Source organism: Colias philodice, chromosome 19 (assembly GCF_061535455.1).
Source record: "Colias philodice isolate Cphi_HAF_F1 chromosome 19, ilColPhil1 Martin Lab GWU primary, whole genome shotgun sequence".
NCBI classification, from domain to species: Eukaryota; Metazoa; Arthropoda; class Insecta; order Lepidoptera; family Pieridae; genus Colias; species Colias philodice.
The window spans coordinates 10,321,226-10,348,757 of record NC_143104.1 but is presented as its reverse complement, the minus strand read 5'-3'; the positions used below and the strand labels follow the sequence as shown (position 1 = coordinate 10,348,757).

At 32.5% G+C, this 27,532-nt stretch overlaps 2 protein-coding genes across 4 annotated transcripts in view; both read left to right on the top strand.

Annotated features, from left to right (window-relative positions):
• The window catches only part of LOC149480164 (uncharacterized), a 381,320-nt gene that overhangs the window by 263,427 nt on the left and 90,361 nt on the right, over window positions 1–27,532 (top strand). The gene's annotated exons all lie outside the window — the stretch shown is intronic.
• Window positions 1–27,532, top strand: part of LOC149480168 (uncharacterized) — a 180,127-nt gene that overhangs the window by 133,032 nt on the left and 19,563 nt on the right. For 2 of the 3 annotated variants that reach the window (XM_089707300.1, XM_089707301.1), the window contains one exon: window positions 556–694. In XM_089707300.1, the coding sequence (XP_089563426.1) occupies window positions 659–694 (36 nt within the window). In that variant the 5' untranslated portion in view covers window positions 556–658. Of the gene's footprint in view, window positions 1–555; window positions 695–6,285; window positions 6,546–27,532 lie in introns of those variants that run through there. The other variant, XM_089707299.1, reaches the window with a different exon arrangement.

The window sequence follows — 27,532 nt, the reverse complement described above, 5'->3', positions numbered from 1 at the left end:
ACTTAATGAGCGGTGATTGAGTTGTACCTTGTTGTTCCCATGATAGTAAAACATAACTTTCTCTTACAATGTATCTATACAAATAAGTTGAATATTTTGTCTTTTTGTTTGTTCCGGCTAATCTCTACAATGAGTTATCTTATAGGCACTTTCACTGACTTCGAATTTTAGCTCAAGTAAAGCTGGTATGCTCCTGAGATTAGCTTGTTCAAAGAAACAATTAAAATTATCTGGTTCATAGATGGGAAAAGCAACTACATTCATAAATTATACAACTACACCAATGATTGTCAATTTATGTTTTATTATTCCTTTTTGTTATAATACCCTAATTTTCTTTTTTATTTATATGTTTTACATCTTAAAAATTGTACCTATCCTTTGAAGAACATAATGTATCTTTCTTGCAATCAAAGACGGTCAACTTATACGTAGTCTTGTTCTTCTCTAGAAAAACTGAAAAGGCTATAATATATGTATTATCATCTATTCTTTGGTTCTAGCGTACTAAATAATAAAATATAGTTCTTTTATACTAAATTGTTCTTCCCCCAGGTGCAGAATGTCGGTGCGACGGTGGTAGAGGCTGGGAGGGCGGCGGGAAGGGCTCGCGCGCGCCCGTCCGCCGGCCGCCTGCCTCGCTTGCCGACGCGCTACTATGCTTATGGCAAGCGCCCTGTCCACTTTGCTCGCGGTAAGACTACAAGATTAAGAAAAAAAAAATGTTGTGTGGTTTTATGAAACCACGGTAAAAGTGAAACTGTTCGAACGGTTCCGAACACTGCTTTGTGTAGCGCATGTCGCTTGACGGTTGGCTGCCGAGTAGGTATACCTACTCGGCAGCCGCGATACACGCGACATGCGCTACACAGACCAAAAAGTTTGAGACGATGTAATAAAAGTTTCACTTTAAAAAAGAAAAAAAAAAGAATATTCTAAAAATACTAGCGGTCCGCCCCGGCTTCGCCCGTGGTACATATGAAAAATAGATGTTGGCCGATTCTCAGACTTACCCGATATGCACAGAAAATTTCATGAGAATCGGTCCACCCGTTTCGGAGGAGTATGCAGACTAACATTGTGACACGAGAATTTTATATATAAGATATCACAAATTGAAATTTTAGGCATGCATTTCTATGTCAAGAAGGAACAATTGTTCATGCTATAGTGCCGTTTACATTTCTAGAACATTTTAGGAGGTTCCATAGAACATAGAACAATTAAAGTATTCTCTATGTCTGACTCGTCTGGTGTAAATCGACCTTAAAACAATGACTACGTGTTCTATTGGATTTTGATAGAACGTTATTAATAAAAACGATAACAAATATCTCACGGCATTTTTTCGCAATGACGTAATTTATTGGCGCCATTATTTGCTGTGTTTCAGTTAGGATAGTAGTAATCAGGACATCTCAGGTAGGTACAGTACAGGGTCTGCAAAAATAAATAGACATTTAATTGATATTTTCATTCATCCTCGACTCACCAGAAATTAGACAAAGTTTCTTCGGAAAGAAAATTTGTCAGTAAAGTATTAATAAAGGTTATATTTGAAAATACCAACCAGTACAGGTATTGCACGCCTCATAAGCGAAGCGTTGAGGTGGGTACTACTGTCACTTCGCGCAAAACATCTGATTTTTCAAACTTAAAATGTATTTATGTATCATACATTGCACTTGTAAGATAATACATACACACACATATTAAGAAAAAACACTATTTTTAACGTTCATGATATTTATGATGTCATTTTTGTTATTTAAACTAGTTAAAAAACAGTTTAAAAAAGTTCTGTCTTGGACGTCCGTGTGTCTGTATGTGCGGATCCTTTTTCTTGTTAACACGATAGCGACCGAAATACTTTACTAATCGAGTCTTTTTTTTTCTCTTACGCTTGAGTATGCTCAGGAATAGAACCCTTTCATTTTTCAGGGTCTGATTCGATGTGGTTTAATTGTTATTAAATAAACAAAAATAATAATTAATAAATATTTATTAAAAAAAATTATGAGGCGTGCACTTTTGGATTTTCCAAATTATTTATATTTATACGTTTAATGTTTATCATTCAGCCTGGATTTTCTAATAGAATTTTTTCATATTTGTAAAATTTCGCTCGTTTCTGATCAATTAGTAAGACAAACTATGACGACACTGCTATTCCACTATGACTTACATTGTAAAATTAATTCCATTTACATTGCGGAAAGTGTATAAAATAATCTATAAGCAACATTATCCCCCATGTTGTTTTCATTAAATACTGGAAAGCCATAAATAATTGGACTTAGACTTTGAATAAAGCGGATTCCGTTGATAGCCGGAAAAAATAAGATTAGGACTGCATAAGCTAGTAGGTATCTTAGATTTCCGGCGGCGTATTAAATGCGAACTAACGGCATAATTAGGGCATGCAGAACCGAGTCCGGTTCCAAGTTTCTGAAACCCGGTTCCAAATCGAGCTCAGAACCGGGTAGAACCGGGTTACCCGGTTCTTTTATAATACCTCGAAAAAAATACGAAATTAAACAAAAGTAACTGTAAAAGTACCTGATGGGCCTTTTATTTTACGCGGCTTGTGTCTTATTTTATTAAATTAATAAAGAAACAAAATTTTCAATATTTCTCTTTATTTATCAGTCTTATAAAAGTACCTTGTTATCATAATATCACATATAAACTTAAACCTTATTCATTAACTGCGAACTGTAAAGCAAAAAACCGGCCAAGTGCGAGTCGGACTCGCGCTCCGAGGGCTCCGAACAAACCTATTTTTTATAATGTTGTAACTTTAAAGTTTATGTTTCTAGCAATTATTCCTTTACTAGATTTCCGCCCGCGGCTTCGCCCGCGTTTTCAAAGGAAAACCCGCATAGTTCCCGTTCCCGTGGGATTTCCGGGATAAAACCTATCCTATGTGTTAATCCAAGTTACCCTCTATATGTGTGCTAAATTTCATTGTAATCGGTTCAGTAGTTTTTACGTGAAAGAGTAACAAACATCCATACATCCATACATCCATACATCCTTACAAACTTTCGCCTTTATAATAGTATTAAGATAAGAAGATCTGTGTTATAAGACGTTAATTTTACCAAATTTAAAGGCTCTGTGTTCATGAGAAGTACTTTGTAGGTTTTGAGTCCCATGCGGATGTCGAAATTTGCGAAAATTTTCAGCATTTACGGCTCTTTTGATGCGTTGGCTTGTGAGTTTGACTTTTTCACAGCATCAAGGGACCGAAGACTTGAGTATTCGATATAAATTTCAGCTTGATACCAAAAACAAAATCATGACTGGATCATTATATGAAACAGTAAAATCAACAGCTTTTAAAATTCACGACAAATCTAATAAAAATATTTCAGAAGCCTAATTTGTCATTTTCGAAGCCTAATTTTTTTTTTTGGTAATACACCCGTAGGAAACTTATAGCATCTAAGGTTAGTCAACCAATAAGACCCATGCTTGAGGCGTGGCAAGAAAATTCGCGATGCACGTGAGTCTGACGTTGCCAGATAGAATAAATTTGTTAAAGTAATGCAGCAAAATATAAATAATACTTTATATTTTAATATTTTGGTCGGAACCGGGAGAACCGGGTTTCATACTATTCAGACCCGGTTCTCAAGATCATCAAAAAACCCGGGTTTACCCGGGTTTTTCGGAACCGGGTAAACCCGGGTGCATGCCCTAGGCATAATATGTGGGTACATTAATTAATCTTGTGATATGCCAAAACATTAGATACAAAAAGGATTTGTAAAGGTTTACTTACCAAACAAAGTTCACTAAATTATTTATTGTAAAGCTACGAAAAAATGCTCTAGTACGCTTTATAGGCCAATTTTCATAACTTGAATTAATCATTTAATATATAAAAATACCATTAGAAATGAAAAAAATGACCACAGCTTACTTACATACAGTTTGTGTTCTGTAATAAAGATTTTTATATTAATAAGAAAATCAGTAGGTACATCAAATTTTTTAGGTAGGAAATAATTATGATGATATATATTATATTATATATTTTTATTTCATATAATTGTCCAGATTCTTGATTAAAATACTAAAACGGTAGTTACATTAATGGCATCACATAGATTCAATTTTGCAAACAAGTCCTTGCAACTGTCGTAGTACTTACACGGCATATTTAATATCTGAGATAAAATCAAATATTTCTAGACAAACCTGATTGAACTACCAAATGAGTTGAACGATAAGATGCCGGTGGTTTGTCCCAATTTACTAAATGGTATAGGATATGGTGTACTTTTGTAATTCTGGAAAAATTTACTTTGAAAAGTCTGAAAAATGTTTATACCTACTACAAATCTGAGTTATCTACGAAGATTGTATTAAAGCAGCTGCGAAAGAAATATAAATTAATTTAAAGAATTTAACGAGGAAGAGCCCAGGTATTATTTTTTAATGTCTTCTATATATTAACACTAGCGGTCCGCCCCGGCTTCGCCCGTGGTACCTACATGTTTAAACTATCCTATCTCTCAAGTTGGATCGAACTGCACATGGTGTGCGAATTTTATTATAATCGGTTAAGTGGTTTAGGAGTCCATTGAGGACAAACATTGTGACACGAGATTTATATATATTAAGATATAACAATAATTATATTATTATTTTGTTTTATTCATAGACAAAACAATACAGGAGGGAAAAAGTCCAAATGCTGTCGCCGACACAAATATTATTTTACCTTCCTGTGACAATTTATATGAATTTTTAACATAATTAAAATATTTTCAGTCTAACCACAAAACTCAGGTTACGTCATAACTCATAAGCATATATAGACTAGAGTAGATAATTTTTGAAACAAAAAAAAATCGCAGTCGGATGAAACCCATTAGAAAAGGATCATATAAAAAAAATAAAAAAAATAAACACCACCATAGTAAATGTTCTCAGGAAATGCATACAAACAGTCTGAAAATTAGCTTTTACTAAATCAGGCACACTTCTCGAACTACCTGAAATGTTTTTATCGACATCATTTTGCTTTTGAATATGGTGTAAAATATTAAACTTAGAACAGATAATTATTTTTCTTTTGAAATATTACAGAAAAGCCGATACAAGAGAAGATATAGAGTTCAAGAAGTGTGCCTGATTTAGTAAAAGCTCATTATCACACTGTTTGTATGCATTTCCTGAGAACATTTACTATGGTGGTGTTTATTTTTTTTTTACACCATATGAAAGTAGAGATTTCAATGAATAAAAAGCTCCCCAAGTTTTTGAAAAAAGCTGATATTTTGACGGGTGACTTTTCGATTGAAAATTAGGTTGTTTTTTTGGTATTAATTCAAAATAAGGCGAAAAAATAAATATTTTCAATCAAACAAATTACAGTGTATTTGGGACATAATAAAGTAAGTTTCCACCAAATTTTGTAGAAAAAAAATAAATTTTGAAGTAGATAGAAATAAAAGACCAAAAACTTGGTTTTTTGAATTTTTCACCTAAATTTTGAGGTTATGTGAAAAAATTGTGAATCCAAAGTTGTAGAACTTTTAATTACCTACAACTTTGCCATTGAACTTTTTTCTATAGGACTTGTAGTTTTGTCGGAAATCGAGAGAAACCATTTCTTTCTCTTAAAAGCTCCCCCCTCCCGCTTCCCGAACTCGGATTGGCCGTAATTTATTTTTCCTTACATTTTTATCATATTCCCCTCCTTTTCTAATGGGTTTCATCCGACTGCGATTTTTTTTATCTTTTCATTATTTTCAAAGGCTTCTACCCCAGTCTAATAAGCATTAATAAAATAAAATTTAATGAAAAGATCCATGCGCTGCTCTATATAGATACGTGGAGTAGGTACCTGCAAAGCAAGATAGTTAGAATAATATTGTTTTTAATTTCAAATAATATTGCAGGTTGCAGCTCTCACACTATTTAACGTAGAGACCGAAAATCATCAACTATTCTAATTACAGATAATTATTTTATAATGGATACAGGCGTCAATTTTATTGCACTATTATAAATGTTCAATTTCTCGAAATTGCTGTAATTATTTGTTATTCTCACTAATATCTTCGAATGCAGTTTTTTTAATATCACAACGTTAGGGTTTTTTAATTAGAACATAATTTTGATTAAAAAAATAATCTAAGTTCTACATAAAATATGGACTGCACTCTACAAACATTGTGAAAAGCTAAAAGCGAAATTAGTACGTATGTAGAAGTCTACACGCGAATGCGATGCGTTCAAATCTTGTTCCCACTGGCAGTCTTGCGCAGGCTGTGAACAAAACTTGACGTGTGAAAAAAAAGAACTGTCAGTTGACAGATGGCGGGAAAACGCTCGCGCGCCTAACGAAATTCGAATGTTTTTCGTTTGAAATTATCTGTGTAAATTAAAAAAAATATAAGTGATACTATGCCGTGTACTAAAAAGTGAATTTATGAATTATCACAGAACGGAAGTGCCCACCTCAAACTTTATGTATGAGTTATTCAAATCATTGGATAAATTTACTTTTGCTTATGGCAATTAAAATGGTAAGTTTTATAGGCATATACTTAATTTATTTCTGTGTAATTCTATATGCGTAATGTCGATTGACCGCATGACGTCTTAATTTATATTCAAATAAGTAGGCTTAGTTAATATTTAACAGTTTTGATATTCTATAAATATTTTATTGCAAAATAAATTCGTTTTTAGGTTAGAGCGAGATTAGCAAATTTTTATATTAAAACAACCTCGAAACATTAATTAAAAATATAATTTAGGTACTAATTTAGTTGATTATGTATATTCAATAAGAAATAAATTAATTGATTTTTATATATCCTCTAAAATACATTTTAATTGCGTCCGAATAGAGTGGAAAAAACATTTAAAAATTTGCTCTAAGGTCAGGTGGGGTAAGAGGGTCACTGGGGGAAGAGGGCCTAAAGACCATAACTAGTAAACCGAAACGTTTATGACTATGTACTTTCCGTCGGTAAAACAGTGAAGGCGAATTAGTTTGAGCGGTTTTGAGTAGATGTCGCTACGTAGCACAGACGTTTCAAAAAATGTAAACAAATGTGACAGTTGCGAATTTGACTTACACCAAGTTGGCGCGTTTTTTTGCGAACCCATATTTTGTTGATAAAATAGTGCTAGAAATATTTTAAATACAGTGATACACGGAAAAAACTGTAAGTATTTCTTTTATTAATCATTTTAGTTGAGAAACAACTAATTATGTGAATTTATTTCGCTTAAAAATCCTAGCCTCCAAAAACAATAGCTGGGGTAAGAGGCTCACTATTGACGGTGAAAGAGGAACATACGTTTCTCTTCCCCCGTGTCAGGGGTGACCAACATTTTGATTAATTTTTTAGTATAATTTATAATTTATAGCCAGTGTTGTCTAGGGGCTATTATAACAAAAAAATTTTTTTAATCGGTCTTTTAGTTTTTGAAACCATATTATTACTATCACAAACGAATAAAAAATTAAATATTTTTTTTTATTATACTATACCTATATAGATAAATAAAATTTCATGCGATTTGTATACGTCTCTTTCTCTATAATTGTAATAAGTATTGACTTCTTGTTGTTTGACTGTTGCAGGAATATAAGATAAAACATGCCGCAAAAATATATAAGAAAATCTAATAGAAGCAGTTATGATAATGATAAATTAAATGAGGCTGTCAATGCAGTGAAAATGCAAACAATGCTTGTTTGAAGTCATGGCCGATTAAGGGTTAAAGACTGAATCGCAATGTTGATCTCATATCACATAGTTTATATGATTAAATAAAAATAGCAGTATAACTTGTCGACTTTTTTTTAGTTTGCCACCCCTGATCGAACCTGTATGTCCCTCTTACCCCGAATTGATGTATTCTTGTTTTTTATTCCAAATTATACCTTATTTCATCTATATTAAGATCTAATATTGACCAAAGACATTCTACCTACAAATTTACGAACATTTAGCAACGAATATTTTAATTCAAACTCCAATCTTAGGAAATACAATGACTGTCCCTCTTACCCCATGTAAGGGGGAAGAGGAACGATTACTCAATCTTGACATTAATGTCAATATCTTCGTAAGAACTGTTATTAGAGTAATGACATTTAGCCTACGGGAAGCTAATACATAAAGGTAAGTTTTGTGTGTTTCAAACATCTTAAAAAGCTATAAATGTTGTTCCTAGCAGTCAAAATATTTTACTGAAAATGAAATATGTTCCTCTTACCCCACCTGACCTTACAAAGTGTGACGAAAGTAAACAAATACATAAGTATATAATTTCAACATGTTATTGCTTAAATTATAACAGAAATAGCAATCTCGATTATTTTTATAATTATTTATAAGATTTTAAAAATGTATTATTATCTGAATATTGTATCCTGAAAATTTGATCCACTGTAAAAAATCAAAATCAAACCAAGTCGATGAATAATGGCTATGTAAGATATCAAAAATACAAAATATGTATACTTACGCCATGTCATGCATATCTACAATAATTCTAACTAAAGCACCCAAGAAAAACATGAAGAAATCAATTCAAAATATAGTATAAAAAGCTGAGAAATTCGATAAAACGGTGTACCAAATATAACATTATCTAATATATAAGTATCATTTGGATAATCTATTAGTAATAAAGGCCACCCACAGTTAATTGTTTTAGTCATTTGACTGGTAATTTACAACATGACAATGCCAGACGGTATATTATCATATCATTACAATATTCAAGTCTAAAGAAAACTATTTCCAAGCAAGGTCAATGCCTTAATTGATGCGTTTTAACCTGTTATATATTAAAATGCACCACGTATAAAATGTAGAGATTAAATTTTAAATTTAATTGCTCGAAATAAAAGTCGCAATTAAGAAGCTTTTCTTCGTTTTACACCTATTCGTTAAACTGATAGTCGTTGTAATAACACATGAGCTATTCGCACAGATTATGTACTTTATTTTGCGCAAAAATTCCCAGTCTCATAAAAATTACAGTTATAGTTATTATAAATAAGGCTCGGTATCGCTAAAAAAGGCCAAAAGACGCTATCCTCTTTGAGTGTTTTAAAGATTCACTTACGTATTATAAAAATTGAGATTCCTTATCTAGATAGCTCAGTGGAAATAACAATAACAAAGAAAAAGTAATCTTATGTGACAAAGAAATATTTCTCAATTATGTTTTCCAAGAAAACTCCGAAGAAAGAATATGTAGAGCCAAATTAAATTAAATTAAATTATTATTACATATTTATTAAATTCCGCATTAATAACTGTTGGTTGAAAACAAAATAATAATCTAGCAGTTGTCCTATTTTATATGAAAATCTATCAGAAAAATATATCGTATGCTGCGAAATAGCTCTTCCTCATCAAAATTATCATAATTAGGTATACAATATCATAACCATATCTCTAAATTGTGTTAGGCTTCATCTATCATTTGCGTCACCACAATTTGGTCCAATTTGTATGTAAATAAACAGAATAAATTACGAAAATCGCTTTTAAATTAAACACATTACAACGGATTTAAAATGTGATTTATTCAAGGGTCACAGTCTAATCATAGGAGACATCAAATAAATAATAAAATTCGTCGATTAAGATAACAGGTGTTACTTGGGCTGTTATGGAATAATGTGACAAAATAAATCATATAAGTTGTATAAAACTAGCGTATCAGAAAGCGGGTTCACTTGTGTTGTTTTTTCTCATAAAGCGACATTGTAAACAGCCTTTAAAATTATTATTGAATAACACATCCTAATATCTTTATACTAATATCATAGTCATAGGCGGATGAATTCTTAAATTAATAGGTACGTACCTTCGATCTTGCCAGGCGCCACTGAAAACGGCTCGACGGGATACAATGAAGTTTTATCTATAGACCAGCTTTATAAACGGTTAGAATTCGACAAATACTAGGGCTCCTTCCAAGAACCTGAATATGCTTAAACATACTCTCAATGAAAAAATAACATAGAGCATTAGAATTTTATTTTGCCCGCCTCACTGGTACAGTGGTTGACGCGTAAGCGTACATAACCAAGGGGTCAAGGGATTTCGATTCCCAGTGGAGGCGAAGAACAAAAAAAATGTCTCTGGCAGGACACAGAAAGCTGATCACCTACTTGACCCTAAAAAATATCGATCAGTGAAACAGATGTATGCATAATGCATCTGCCCCTTACCCCATTAGGGGATACGGGACTTCACCTATTAGGATTTTATGTAAGAATAGGAATTAATACAGAAATTTAGTATCGTTTAATCCACGACATAATATTATTGCATATACTTGTAACAATAGCAATAGCATTGACCTCTACACCACGGGCTGCACCACATAACTCATTTATTTATTACTTTTACACCTACTACGGCCAGCAAAATTTATTGATGCATTTTTTTCCCTTGAAATAAGGAAAAGTGGTCCACAAATGATTCACTACTGTTTAGTTTTAGTATTGATTATTTTGAATCAATAGTGAACGAATTTCAGCCGTGGAGATCAATTTAGCCAAAAGCCAAACTTTACCAAATTATATAGAATATAATAATTAAAAGCACAAGCTTAGTGAATATGGTCTAGTACTTACGATTTTAACATTAATAGCAGATCATACTCTTCATGTTTATGTTTCCTCAATATTACCACATATATTACGTTCAATAGAAAGATTACAATACAGAAAAAGTATCTACAGTAACTATACTTAACTGTCGCTAACATTTCTTTATAATGAAACGAATAACATGTAAACATAAATTTCAAAACGGCCCATTACTTATCAACTGAATTATGAGGTCAAAGAAACATTAACATGGCGTAAGAAAAAATGTTCTACACACTATCGAGATCACATATCACCATTAACAGTGACATTTCTTTCAATTTACAATACAGTAAAAACTCAATACACTTATTTCTCAATACTTTGGTTCATTAATTACCGCTCTAAATATATATATTATGTACTAGAGGTCCGCCCCGGCTTCGCCCGTGGTACATATTTCGCAATAAAAGGTAGCCTATGTCCTTTCTCGGGTATCAAAATATCTCCATACCAAATTTCATGCAAATTGGTTCAGTAGTTTAGGCGTGATTGAGTAACAGACAGACAGACAGAGTTACTTTCGCATTTATAATATTAGTATGGATTGTATTGTATTGTATCAGCCTGTCGTGTCCCAATGCTGAGCAAAGGCCTCTCCAAGTCGCTTCCACGAATCGCGGTCTTGTGCTAATGAAAACCAGTCATTTTTAAATTGGTGAAGTTCATCTCGTCATCTCTTCTTCGGCCTGCCGCGACGTCTTCTATCTGTTCCTGGTTCCTATATGAATGAATGAAAATCTTTTATTGTTTTAAAATACACATATAAAAGCATACAATACATTTAAAATAAGCAAGGCGGCCTTATCGCTAGGTAGCAATATCTACCAGGCATCCCTTAAAGTATAGGAAATATACAAAAAAAAATGGGTGAGCAAAAACAAGGCAATACAAACAAGGAAATCTAAATAAAATATTCAAAATGTGTATAGATGGCGCTTAAATCTCTTCAATAATACAGACAAATAATTGCAATTTTCAAATCAATCCATCATCTACATACAGGTGGTCATAATTAATCATAGAAATTAATTATCATGTCAGTATGTTAGCCAACTTTGTTTGCAATCCATATTCCCACATTATATGGTTTTATGCGATTAGTAGTTTACGATACTTCCTGGGAATGTAGAAAATATAAAATTATAACTTCATCACACATTATAATCGTTATTTATGTTAACGATGCTGTTTCCTTAAAATATTTGAGATATTTTGTGTATCTGTATTTTATCACGAACAGGTATGTAAAACAAAAATTATCTATCCAATTATCCATGCTTGATTTTTAACTATATTTACTTATAGTTATTAGGTACATAATTTAGTAAACTATCATTATTATTATTAAGTATACATTTTATATGTAAATCCATGAATTTCAAAAGTTCAACTAATTTTAAACACTAATTATAAAGACAAGTTCAGGCGAAAGAATGAGATATTTCTTGATACATTTGAATAACCACTTTTCGTCTGTAAACAGCGCCTATAATTGGTTTTCATATATTTAATTAATAAAACAATAAATTAATCAAGTGTAGGCTCTGTCTATGTGTGTGTATCCATGTGTTATTGTTAAAATAGTGAGACAATCTAGAGTCCATTGAAAACTGGATTAGCCTAGTTTTATATACAAAGTATTTATTTGTATTTAATTTAAGATTAATTATATTTTTAATCGCAAATCTGATACGCAAGTTACTGTCATAATAAAATTATCGCAATGCGCAATTCGCATTGTGATAACTACTGTTTCTATTTTGTAATACATACAATATCCCTCCATATTGTATTCATCGAAGGATGAATACAATATGGAGGTCTTCAAGAGGAACAGGTACATTCTAGGGAAGCGCGCTCCATTTTAGGCCACATCTCAGCTTACCATCAGGCGAGATCGTAGCCAAGCGCTCCCCAATTGTACAATAAAAAAATACGCCTCCTCAGTAAACCTCATGTATTTGAGCAGAAAGATCTCTTAATCGAAGTGTCGATTCTACGGATAATTAAAGTCTGTTGTGACTTTCTAAACAACTAATTGCGATGTAACCTTTATTCTTTTGTTATAAACGAAAACAATTATTTTTAATTTATAATTCGCGCATAGATAAAATAAGTATCTACTTGAAATAATCGTGGGCCATACAACTACGTGGGACATACAGCTATAGGTACACGTCCTAATAAAATATAGGATGTATTGAGCGAAAGAGCTTCTCACTAAATCGTCATTTTCAAATGACATTTGACGATAATATTATATTGTTTGACAAAGGTCAATGACCTTCCTGAAAATAGTTCAATCTCGTAGTACTGAAAACTGAATTTTAACGAGAATTGTACCTAACATGCTATCAATTCCCACCGAGTCTTGGTACCTACTGAAACATTCCATACAAACATTAGGTACTAAAGTAATGAATATGCAGTCCCATGATTCCCGAATCTTGTTTTCGTTAGATCTCGGGCCAGGCGATAGGTGCTAACTGGTGTTATCTGGTTCCATCTTCCAATAACGACTGCTCAATGTCAATGTCATAACCTAGGTAATGGGTTAGGTCATTTGCACTACCGATTTTCTTATTATTACTTACAAAACAATCACACGGGTTGTCGTGTGATTGATTGATCGATGTACGTAATGCATACTTAGGTAATCAAATATGTATAGGTACCTAATACTTAATTAAATTAATTATTTTAAATAATAGGTAGCGTTTATCTAAAAGTATGTCAGGAGCAACACATTCTTTTTTATAGGTTTTATAGATAAAAGGTGAGAAAATAAAGCGCTATCTTACACTGAAAGAATTTTTTAAATCGGACCAGTAGTTCCTGAGATTAGTTCAAACAAGCAAACTCTTCAGCTTTATAATATTAGTATAGATAAACACTCTTTAAGCAATTTGTAAAATATCGATATTACATCGATACTAAATTAAAAGCAGAATTTTCCACCAAACATAATCCATTGTTTATGATCACAATAGTTGGAAATGTGCAAATCTATACGATAAAGATTATAATTATTTCAATACATCGATAAAATTCCTTAGATTATTTTTATAAATATGATATAAATAAATATTAATTTAATCAGTAACTAAACATATCAAACGTATTCGTCATATTAAAAAGATAAGAGGGTTCATGTCTAGACTCTATGCTTTATGGTAGTCTATACTAATATTATAAAGAGGAAAGGTTTGTAATTATGTATGTATGTATGTATGCTTTTCACGCATAAACTACTAGACCGATTTCAAAAATTCTTTCACCATTAGAAAGCTGCATCTTCACTGAGCAACATAGGCTATATTGCATTTTAAAAAAAATTAGAGATCCTTACCAAAAATGCAATAATGTAACCCAAGGTGTAAAAAATTCCCTAATAAAAATTCTGTCATCGCGTGCGCTGCGGAATCTATTCCTTGAAGTACGATGGTTCTTATGAAAAAAAAAACGTAAACATGTAGGTACTTACTAGGTACCACGGGCGAAGCCGGGGCGGACCGCTAGTACTATAATTAACCCTTAATTTGATTTGGATGGTCAATTAATGGAATATTTATTTTCATACGAAACACGTTTACATAATTCGAAGCAATTACCTATTCACGTGTAAACAAAACTAGGAGTAATGCCAAATTGTTGTATATTTATCTGTATAAGCACTGCACAGTTATTAGTTTAAAATTTATTATCTAAAACAATCGTTATTAGAAGAGATTTGTATCGATTCGATTATAACACAATTACACAATAATTCAAAAATATTATGGTTATTATCTCAATTATTTCTGTTTCTATGGATATATTTTGATGAAATTCTAAACATTCGTTTAAAATCAGGTAAATACATACCTACTATATAGTACTTATATATACATATTGTAGGTATGTATTTTAATAAAATCAAACAAATGTAAAAAAGGCTATTGTTTATCATCCTTAAAACCAGTAAATGATTTTTGTGAGGCAAAAATAGAACACTAACCACCTCTACGGCCAACGCTAGATTTATGAGGCGTGCAATAAGGGAAAAATATAATTAGAAATTGAACATAATTCTTAACATATGTCTATGATCTATATACAGTGATATGTTGTTATAGGCCATCTATCAAAAAATAAGTTAGATAAATAAGAAATTAACGGATCATAAATTATTTATACAAAGTTTATTTGCTATAAAATTTAATACGCCACCGCACTATTGGATGGTAAGTAATAATAACCATTCGTATTTTTGTGTAAAATTATCTTAATTGGTGGTACAGGAAGAGGATGGGTTACGATATTTTCCGGCCAGACTGCAATAAATTACTTTCTCTATGATACCACTTAGCACAGATCTTCTTTAAATTTCCCGGCCATTAAAAAGCAATAATGCGGTCAAGACTTCTAAGAATGGTCTCTAATTGTTTAATAATAAGATTCAATACTCCATATTAACATTCCTTAATTGTTTACTAAAACCCTTATCGAGGGTAAACAGGATATAGATCCTGCAAGGTGACTGGACAAATGTTTTACATCTCACCATACAATTGTTTGCCAAAGGTATGACCAAATATTGGTAAGACACGGTCCCCTTTGAATTTCGGGAACTGTCTGTATAAACATATTGTGTTGTTGGTTAAACATTGGCCATTGATGCCCATTGAGGCTTGCACCAAACGTTGGATGCTTTGCTATACGCCGAGGTATGTTTGTTCGGTTTTTTAGTCATAACATAACTCGGAATGTTGTTCCACGGGAGGTATGGATACAAGAACAATAACAAGCCAAAATTTGTAATAAGTACTAACCTAATAGGTGTCGGTAAAAGATAATATAACTTGTTTTTGAACTAGAATAATATATAGAAGCTACTCACAGCGCTAAGCATCATCACTACATAGTATAAAACAAAGTCGATTTCCCTGTCCCTATGTCCCTATGTCCTTATGTCCCTATGTCCCTTTGTACGCTTAAATCTTTGAAACTACGCAACGGATTTTGATGCGGTTTTTTTTAATAGATAGAGTGATTCAAGAGGAAGGTTTATATGTATAATAACATCCATTAAATAGTGGAGAAGTACTGTTATTTTTGAGGTTTCTAAAGTGATGTCGTAAAAAATTACATTTTTTCCGCTTACATTGCAAACGCAGGCTGAACCCTACGAGTTTTATCAAAATAATGTACTAAGTATTATACACATTGAAAAGGTCTATAGAAAAGTCCGCGATGGTATATGTCTATCTCTTATGGATAACCCACAATAACATTTTTTTGTCATTTACTTTTTACGAAAAATAATGGCTAATTTTCGATGCGATTTTAACCAATACAGCATTAATCCTTAACCAATTAAATACCTTGAATACATTGTTCGTTTAATATAGATCTATATGGCCCTTTACACCGTATGATTTAAGTGAATATTTTCGAAGATATTACAGATTTAAAAATTGCGGGACGTAGCGTTTGCGGCGCGGCGGTACCGGCCGGCCGCCAGGCTATCTATACGAAGTCGGAGCGGGCCGCTATGTTTTTATATACAACGTTCACAGTTTTTCTGTAGTGTATTTAGTATCAGCATTGCACCCGTGCGAAGCCGGGGCGGGTCGCTAGTCATTAATATAGATGTGATAAAGAAAGTAATTGATAAGACACTTCTTTAGATCCCTTGCTATATCCTGGCCCTCTATGCATTTGTCCAGCAGTGGACGACTCCATTTCTGTACTGTCTTTCCTAATCAAAGTTTTCCAAACTAATCTTTTCATAGACCACTACCACAAACGCTGTCAACAGTACAACAAAATAAATGTTATTTCAGGGTGCCATTCAACCTCGACTTACATACCATAGCAAAACTATTAGAATTATTAGCGCCGCGTAAAAATACGCCAAGCCCCTGTGATAAAAACACATTCCTACCAATTCTCATGGAATAAATCGTAGAGCTTTGCCAATCAGTTACATTTTACAACCGATGCAGTAGCTACTGCTAATTGGGACCAATTATTTCGACTCAAATCAGAATGTATTACTGCCTCGTTACAGAAACTGCATTATACTCAACGGATGTTTAATAAATGGCATATCACTGAATTCCGGTGGTTTGTTACTGCTTTTTAATGTGTAGTACATTAGTGTGAGTTATACCCGATCTTATTTATAGACGAACTAGATTTCCACCCGCGGCTTCGCCCGCGTTTTCAAAGGAAAACTCGCATAGTTCCCGTTCCCGTGGGATTTCCGGGATAAAACCTATCCTATGTGTTAATCCAAGTTACCCTCTATATGTGTGCTAAATTTCATTGTAATCGGTTCAGCAGTTTTTACGTGAAAGAGTAACAAACATCCATACGAACTTTCGCCTTTATAATAGTATTAAGAAGAAAGGAAACTTATTTATAGCCCAAAATTTATATAGCAAAGGAAGACCGTGGATTCAGTTGCAAAGAGATTTAGATACGGAATAATGCAAGTACTCCTAAATATGGAATTTTACCCTTAAATCCAAAGAAGTTATAATTTACCGCAACATCTTACAACCAGACAACTCAAATTCACCCTCAAACATATTTCAAAAGCAAAAAAACTTGGCAAATGTATGCCAATAAATCCTTCTCGTTTGAGTCCTGTCGTGACTGAGGTCAGAAAATCATAATGTCTGATATTTATACGACGTGTTAATACTCGAGACAATCCACTGAAAACTAAATTGATTTACGCGATAAAACTCGCTTTGAAGATTATAAGAACAGAAATATCAATAATGCGTTAATTTACACACTGTGCTAAGAGTCGACGACGAAATGGCGACAATATCTAAAAAAAATTAAAAAGAGACTACATTTTGCTCTTTGAGTCTGTTACATGAAAAGACGCAAACACTTTTAAAGTTTAGAAGTGGGTAGATTCAAACGACCCTCTTTATATAAAAATTTTCAAGCTTTCGGAATTGCTATCTTTATTTAATGATTTTCGGTGCGAATAAGCAACCTTTTATCAAGTATCCGATTACCAATAATAAAATTATCTATACTACTATTAGCTGAAAAGTTAGTGTGTTTGTTTGAACGCGCTAATCTCAGGCACAACTGGTCCGATTTGAAAAATTCTGTGTTAGATAGCCCATTCATCGAGGAAGGCCATCACGCTGACCAACAGGAGCGGAGCCACGCGGGTGAAACCGCGGAGCGCAGCTAGTTTAATATATAATTTAAAACATGGCTCTACATAAAATGTATCAGCGGCCGACTAATTCTTATTTTTACAAATTCACCCATCCACAGAGGTATTAAGTTACTGATATTATATGCAATCACATAAAATGATATTCTATAAGACTTTTTTAGTCAGTATTATTTTGAAAGAGTGCTACGAGCTAGATTTTCTAAATAATTTATAAAAAGTGTCGTTTCTTCCATGTTTCAATTGCTGTAAATAAATTTTAATAGGTCTACAACAACTATCAGAACTACTAAAATAAATCTGCATTGCGTTGTAAGTAAGACGTACGCTCCCAATAATAATCCCTTTGATATTATTTGCAAAGTTTACTAGGTACTTAATAAAAACTGGTATAAACATAATTTATATGGCTGAGTGGTGTAAAATATTGGTCATTTTCAAACGGACGTATCAGAAAAATCGTATTAAAATTTATTAGACTTGCTCATGTTACATAGAAGGTTCAACCACAGTATTACAATATTATTTCCTACAGTAAGGAATCGCCTTTGATGTCGCGCGATGCCGCCGCCAGCGTAGGTACTTACGCTGCCACACGAAAATACGCTAGGGTTGCAACAAATGGGAAATAAAACAATTGTGATTATTAATATTATGATGAAATCATTTATTCATATTTCATATGTACATTCAAAATAATTGCGATTATTAAATCTGATGTAATTATTTGTTCATAAATATATAATTACAGATATTGCACTGCTAAATATTATTTACGTGGACACTTTATTTTTGGATGTTCTTAATTGTATATTATAACATTTAACTAAGTAATGCATTCGCATTGGGATGTACAATCTGATTAGGAAATAATGAGGACAACATATACATAGCTTTGATTTTAATTCAACAGATACAATTAATACAATCTTTCTGAAATATTGTTTCCTTCTGGGATTTCAATGTAGATTTACATCCGTAAACGGAACAGTTTGTGCGCGCCATAATAGAATATGTAAGTACCTATGTATAATAAAATTATTACACAAAAAATACGACTGCGTCGTCCTTTCGCGATAGGTAAAGCAATCTCAGCGTGATTGCTTTACGCGGCCCGCGTCGCCCGACCCCCGCCAGTTCCCCTCCGTTTCTCTGCACAAGTACATTCGTCGCACTACTGTAGGATGTTAATACTGTGGTTCAACCATAGAGGGATCCATATTTTTATTGAAAAATCACAATAGCCTTGAAAGAACTTACCTACTCTATCAAGTAAAAGTTAATGAAATAGCTTGAGTGATTCACATAAGTTCTTTCCTATTGTATCTATAGTTGAGCCAATTTAATAGGCAACATTTGACGTCTATCAATTTTATCTTCATAGGGTGGTAACCTGCTTAAAAACATCGATTAAAGCGAATTAATCGATACGGACTTTAAACATTTGTCAATCGAACTTGAAACACATGTCAATAATTTATGATGATTTTTATTCCCAAGTAAGCAATGCATTCGATTCTAGATGTCAGATTTCGATTTTTAGAGTAACGTCTCTGGTATTTAAAAAGAAAAAAGGTTTATTGACACAAAATTGTAGCGACGTCAGTTCTTTAAATAAGAAAATGTTTATTATGTTTAGAATGGTTTATCAGTAAAATCAAATCCTAAAATTAGTTGCATCGGTCATTATTATTATAAATATGTAATCGTAATTGAAAAAAGTTAAGCAAATGTGCAGTTCTAACAAAACGAAATATCATGTTATTCTATGTCATCGTTACTAGGTTACGTTGTTGAATTTTGTTGAACTGTCAAATGTTGCCTATTAAAATGGCTCTACTATAAATACTTAAATACAAACAAAAACAATACAATGAGTCGCAACCAATAAAAAAAACTGGGAACTGGGATTTCCCAGGATGAAAACAGAAAAAATATAACCTGGTTTCGGCATAACGTAGCTTTCTAGATAAAGAATCCGTAATAACCTTTTCAAACAAACAAAAAAGAAAAATAAATCTTCATAATATTAGTGTCGAAGACACAAGAAATTATTCCTTATAACACCGGACTATTAGGAAGAAGAGGTGACCATTTGAACGCATTAATATCCGAAATAAAATAATGTAATATACACGATAGATTTTAAGGCAGTGATACATTTACTCTGCCTCTAATCTTTGATGTATGGTCATTGATTCGTGACGTGTATCCCAGGGATTAGGATATTGCGTTAGGGTTATCAAAACAGTTGTAGTAGTATTGTTCGTAAAAAAAAAAAACAATTTTATTTGACCAGCCAACTCAATTTTTATTTTTGAACTTCTGGATGTGTTCTGTTACGTTATGATTTATATGACAGTGACTCTATCAGCAATTTATCACTATTTAATAGCTAATTATTTCCAGCATACTTTGACTTTTTATTTACATTTTTTCATAATTATTTTTTTAATAGATACTTAAATAAATTTGAATGGATATTAATTTGGCTTAAATGAAATGAAACCATTAATATCTAGGTGTATTCATTACCTTACTTAGTAATCCATTAATTATATATTCGTATATAATATTCTTCGTGGTGGCAGCCCTACATTAATCCTATAAAGCATAGGACACAAGACACAAAACATAAGTCGAGTTTAATACGATGTCGGTAACTCAGTGTCGGCGCTTTTCTGACTCATCGCTATACATGTAGAGAATTTTTCAAATTACTTACTCCTCTATTACTATCAATATTATACAATAAATTATATTTAAAATATTTAACACGATAAATGTAAGAAAAGATCGCGAAATATTCTGGATTGGATTTTTAGTTACAGGAATAACTGTATATTTTTGTCACTATTATCTAAGACTATAGTCTCCAATTTCATAACCAATCAAAAACCAACAACTACCAGGTCGAAAACTAACGAGCTTTGACATACAACACGCGAAGGCGTTTTATTTATTTTATTACCGTGATTTACTCAATGACAGTACTGTCTATAAACTATTTACTAGTCGATCGAAATTGAGACATGATTTTTCGCTTTAATCGGATACAATATTTTACACCCACAGTGACATAACGCCAATCATGAAATGAAGATCGGTAAACAAATTTTAATGTGAACTTAAGGTGGTTGTGCATGAGCGGTTGTCGGTCTTTTATAATAGATATTCTGAGTTCAATATTAATTGACTTCCAAAACGGAGCTTTTTTGTATGTCCGCAAGTTGTTGCCATTCTTAAATAGACAGTAATTAATAATAAATTATTTATGTAGGGATATAATTTTTAGGTCGGAGTTAGAATGTACATACATTCTACATGTAAGTAGTTAGAAATGTGTTTAAAACGAAGTTTGATGCAAACTGTAATTAGAAAATAGGTATATCTACACTATACAATTCTTAATTCCTATTCCTAGATACAGAGATACAATAATAATTATATTATTAGGCATTATAGTTGGTAGGGTAAACGCACGGTTTAAAGCTTCGTATGCAAACTGCTTTAATTCGATACGCAGTAACACATATTCCAGCAAATCGCGTAGGCCAATATTAAGGGCTTGGTCTAGTAGTGCAAACAAATGCATCCTGTCATCCTATATGTAAATAATACAAATGTACTAAGGGAAAGTTGCTCCACTTAATTTTTAAAAATTAAATCATTCGTATGCATAATTTAATATTCGTAATAAGTACCTAAAATGACAATTTGAAACAATTTTCGTGAAAATTACACCAGTTGATTCTTTTTATAAGTACACAAAATTTGCGAATACGTTCTATTGATATCTTCAACTTCATGTTTATATATAACTGATCAACTTAATAAGCTTTACATACAAAATGCATAACTCTCTACATTTTTTTCGACCTAAGTTTCTTAGTGAAAGTTGTTCAGTTTCACTAATAAAACGGATAAACAAATTTTGTATATAATAAAAAAAATGTAATGTTTGTGTAAAAAATTATAAAATAGAAAAATGTGCAAATGAAAACAAAAGATATTTATTTCTGACTAGCTTCAGCCCGCGACTCCGTCCGCGCGGATGTCGGTCTTCGCGTGGATGGTTTATTTCTCCATTTTGAACTGGGAAGACGTTTCTCACTAAATTAATATTAGACGATCATGATTCACTCCAGTCCAAACAGCAAATAAGCAGACTTCTACTTCTGCAACGTTTAGTTGTCCCTGAATTTGGAAAAAATAGTCATGATTCTTATCTATGACAAAAGTGTTATTTTTTTGCATTGTATTTAAAATATTAAATTTTTTATTTTTAACCGCATCTTCCGCATTCATGTCTTTTGCCGGAATTAGACATTTAACTTCTACTAGTCCCATTTTCCCTTCTTGATATGGGAGTGTACCTATAAAGTAAATTTTTTAGATATTTCTCGTTATACTTTTAAAAAGTTATTATTGTCATTTTGCTCATTAGGTAAAGTAATTTCGATATCAGTTTTAAGTTTTTTGATACCTGCAATAATAACGTCATAATCGCCTGCACATACTTATCGATTACACCCTGTATACAATCCACCATCCACATTCATAATGTTTTCCTGTCCTCCTCTCCTTTACGCTGTTCACCGATACATTTTAAATGAGTAAATCTGCTACCACTGAAGGATGTTTCATTGTGATCAGCAAATTTTCACCACTGTTGTCGATTATTTGTTTTTCATTTTTAATCAGCAATTGGGAATCATCAGTTTTGTTTTTTGCAGATTGGTGATGTACCCTAACAATACGTCGAAAAGGGAAAGCATCAACGAATTATCGTTTTCGTCCTCTTTTTTTATTCTGTGCGTCTCTGTTACTTGTGTTTGTTTAGTTCTCAACACCCATTGAATTTTCTATGTTATTGTGATCTTCCATTACATCTGAGTTTTGATGATGTGATGATGATCCATTCATTTTAATATTGGTAAATAGAGTTGGTGGACCAAACTAGAAATGGTGGACTAAATTTGTCAGCGCGTCTGTAAGATCAGAATATAAAACCAACATCCTGTATTTAAGTTACAAAATGAATAATCAAACAACATGCCGCTACGTTTAAAATGACTAGAAGAAAAAATTGAAACACCTCGACATATTTGGAATTTTGGAGTAAACAAATCATTTTCCCCGTATGTCCCAAGTTCTAGTTCTCAATACAAGTTTATATTATATTTCGTATTTCTCAAACGAAAAATAAACATTTTTGGAACTTCAAAAAAAAATTATATTCTTATAAGAAAATTTATGAGCTTACTTTAGTTTTAACTAGCGACCCGCCCATGCTTCGCATGGGTGCAATGGCGCGGCCGCGGCGGCCGGCCGGTACCGCCACAAACGCTACGTCCCGCAATTTTTAAATCTGTAATATTATCTTCGAAAATATTCACTTAAATCATACGGTGTAAAGGGCCATATAGATCTATATTAAATGAACAATGTATTCAAGGTATTTAATTGGTTAAGGATTAATGCTGTATTGGTTAAAATCGCTTCGAAAATTAGCCATTATTTGTCGTAAAAAGTAAATGACAAAAAAAGTTATTGTGGGTTATCCATAAGTGATACGACATATACCATCACGGACTTTTCTGTAGACCTTTTCAATGTGTACAATACTTAGTACATTATTTTGATAAAACTCGTAGGGTTCAGCCTGCGTTTGCAATGTAAGCGGAAAAAATGTAATTATTTACGACATCACATTAGAAACCTCAAAAATAACAGTACTTCTCCACTATTTAATGGATGTTATTATACATATAAACCTTCCTCTTGAATCACTCTATCTATTAAAAAAAACACATCAAAATCCGTTGCGTAGTTTCAAAGATTTAAGCGTACAAAGGGACATAGGGACAGAGAAAGCGACTTTGTTTTATACTATGTAGTGAAGAAACATACATCCCTTTACTGACACCCCGTAAAATAAAGAAATTGTTGCCAATCACCTTTGTAATCTATTTGGTTTCATTAACTTTATGTTCGAAGATAAATTTTTTTCTAGTAGTTACACGCATATTTTTTTCGTTTATTTTCCATATCGAAATCAAATGTTTAAAAATATGAATATTTGCATAAAACTAAGATAAAAATAATCAATTAACAAAAATATTAAATTTAATGAAGTAGAGCAACTTTCACTTCGGTATGAAGGAAAATCGAGCGTAGAGCACACGTCAGAACGCTCCGGCCCAAGGAGCGCGACTGAAGAAATTCGCTAGGATTTTTCCTAATTATTTTAAATATTTTTTTAATATTTAAAGAATTATCAAAATTCAAAAAAAAATCTTTTTAAAGGATCAAAACTCATTGGTCTTCAACCAACTCGAATAAATTAATGGAAAAAAATAACTTTTAGCAGTATTTATCAATAGATTTTGTAAGGCAAAAAATGGGAAATTTAATGAATTTATAACGTTCTAATTAAGAAAATCATAAGTTTTTCGGCAATTGTATTCAGCAGTTTTTAATAACGACTATATAAGGATAATAATGCGCTGATCAGATTGTGTAAATTGTAATCGGTAGCAACGTAGTGAGTGCACAAACTTAGCTTGAAATGTCTTTGGGGGAAAGAGACTTATCTTGAAGGCCTGATTAAGGTAACATAAAGTAACTTTATAAATGTGAAAAAATTCACGCGCATTGCGTATATAACACTAATTGATAAACAAGAAAAAAAAATTCAGTTTATCATTTCATTAGCCGGGAAAAAATTGTCAAATAACTTGTTGAAAACGCAATTTTGCTAGACTGCAGCCTTAACACAGAAACGCTAGCTAATTAAAATTTTTATTTTAAAAAGAATTTGTATCGGAACCACGGAATATAACCAATTTGCTTCGCTCTCTCAATCACGGCTTAACGATCGACATTCAATAAATATTTGAATCTCGTTTGTTACACGCAAGAATAGTTTTATAAGATTACATCGTTTGTTGGACATGTAAAAAGACGCATAAATTCAGTTCTTACAAAACAATGCGAAGGTGTATGCTATTCTCGTGTGAAATTTATTATAACGACGAATATTAAACTAATACTGTCATAGGATGAGAAAAAGCGGTTTCCTCGATTTGTGATTTCAAAATTAACATTTTATGAATACGAATTTGCGTGTAAACTGTTACTACTAATTAAATTATTATGCGGATTATCCTATTCCATGAAATCGCAGATTCAACCAGATAACTGCGACATGTACATAAGAAGAACCAGTAGATTCTCTACTACTACTTCTCTACTATATTATTCTCTACTATACGCTACATAATATTATAATTTACTAGCTGTGCCGCGCAGTTTCACCCGCGTGCCTCCGCTCCTGTTGGTCTTAGCGCGATAATAAATATAGCCTATATTACTCGTGGATAATGTAGCTTTCGAATGGTGAAAGAATTTTTAAAATCGGTCCAGTAGTTTATGAGCCTATTCATTACAATCAAACAAACAAACAAAGTTTTCCTCTTTATAATATTAGTGTAGATATACAGGAAATCTACTACGGCGTATGAATTGCGTCAATACAAAAATACAAACGCCGACTGGAATCCGATAAGTAATTTAATAAGAATAGGTAACCACTTGTACATCGGTCCCGTTCACAGATCTTGCAATAAATTCAATAAAAAAACGTTTCCTTTGAACATCGCGTGCTTTTAACTTATCTAAAGTGTGCAATAGTAATTCACACTCCATTATAATAAGTGCTTCTGCCATTCTTTGTTTGATGTGCCGATCCTGTGTCTCAGCGTTTGTTTTCTGATGCGGACCATTCGATTTTAAGTACCTACGGTTTGTGTGAACTGCTGTGTTGAAATGATGATCATGAATTGAAGATTGATTCTAGTAAAGAAAGTGTAGTATAAATCTTCTTCTTCGCCCGCATAGTTCCCGTTCCTGTGAGATTTCTGGGATAAAAAGTAGCCTATATCTTATTCTGGGTCTTCAGCTACCTACATACCAAATTTCATTGTAATTGGTTCAGTACTATTTGCGTGAAAGAGTAACAAACATCCATCTATAAATCCTTCAATCCTCACGAACTTTCGCATTTATAATATTAGAAGGATATTTGGTTAAAAGGTGAAAAGGAGAAGACAATGATAACTTTAACTATTCTTTATATATATTTGTTTTAGAATAATTAAACAATCCAACTTACATATTTTGTATACAGGGTGTACCAAAAAGTAGTGATGAACGGAAGCTGAGAGGTAGAAGACCTAGAGGGCTATCCGAATCACCCCCATGTATGTTATGCGATTTTTCGTATTTTCGGAGTTATGACGATTTTTTCAATTTTTCACCTATCGCCGAGTACGATGATATTTTCACTCATGCTGACGTCAATGATTGCGGAAGATGCTTGATTTTTTTTGTGTGCTAAGCTGAAAGATAGGCCAATTCAGTATGGTAACATTTACTATCGTTAGATCTTTGAATGGAATAAAAAAAAGAATTAAATGGCAAGAAAGATAAAATTACCCAGTATGTTCACCACTTCAAGGACCCGTAAAAAAATAAAATCACATAAAAAAAGTTTTCCGTTTGACTTTTAAAAACTTGCTCTATCTATCAGGTAGCTACCCTGAAAATTTCATTTTATTATTCAGAAGGCTTCAATGGAAAAATTTAAATCTTAATGTGGTAAGTGCAAAAATTGAATTAACATGATGATCATTAAAACCAATAAATAGGTGTTTAATTACCAGAAATTTTTAAAATAACCCCGCTGTTGCTCAATGCAAGTGCGACATCACCGTAAAAAGTTGTCTTTTAAATGTCTGAATGGCCTTTTATCATTTTTAATGGTTTCTTCTACTACTATGAATTTCCGGGTTATTTCGTCCAAATTGTGGCATTCTCTCAAGTAGCCGAGGTCTTTTTAATATTCCCATTGAAACAAATCAATGGGGTTTAGGTCGAGGGACCGTGGAGGCCAGGCTTTAAGGCAGGCTTCACCGGCGCATGCGCAGGCTGCAACGACCAATCCATCTTTCAGGGTATCTTTGCCCTTTAGCCTGGCCTGCACGGTCCCCGGACATAAACCCTATTCATTTTTTTCCGTGGGGATACTACAAAGACGAGAGACTGCCACAATTTGGACGAAATAACCCGGAAATTCATAGTAGCAGAAGAAACCATTAAAAATGATAAAAGGCCATTCAGACATTTAAAAGACAACTTTTTACGGTGATGTCGCACTTGCATTGAGCAACAGCGAGGTTATTTTAAAAATTTCTGGTAATTAAACACCTATTTATTGGTTTTAATGATCATCATGTTAATTCAATTTTTGCACTTACCTCATTTAGATTTAAATTTTTCGATTGAAGCCTTCTGAATAATAAAATGAAATTTTCAGGGTAGCTATCTGATAGATAGAGCAAGTTTTTAAATGTCAAACGGAAAACTTTTTTTATGTGATTTTATTTTTTTACGGGCCCTTGAAGTGGTGAACATACTGGGTAATTTTATCTTTCTTGCCATTTAATTCTTTTTTTTATTCCATTCAAAGATCTAACGATAGTAAATGTTACCATACTGAATTGGCCTATCTTTCAGCTTAGCACACAAAAAAAAATCAAGCATCTTCCGCAATCATTGACGTCAGCATGAGTGAAAATATCATCGTACTCGGCGATAGGTAAAAAATTGAAAAAATCGTCATAACT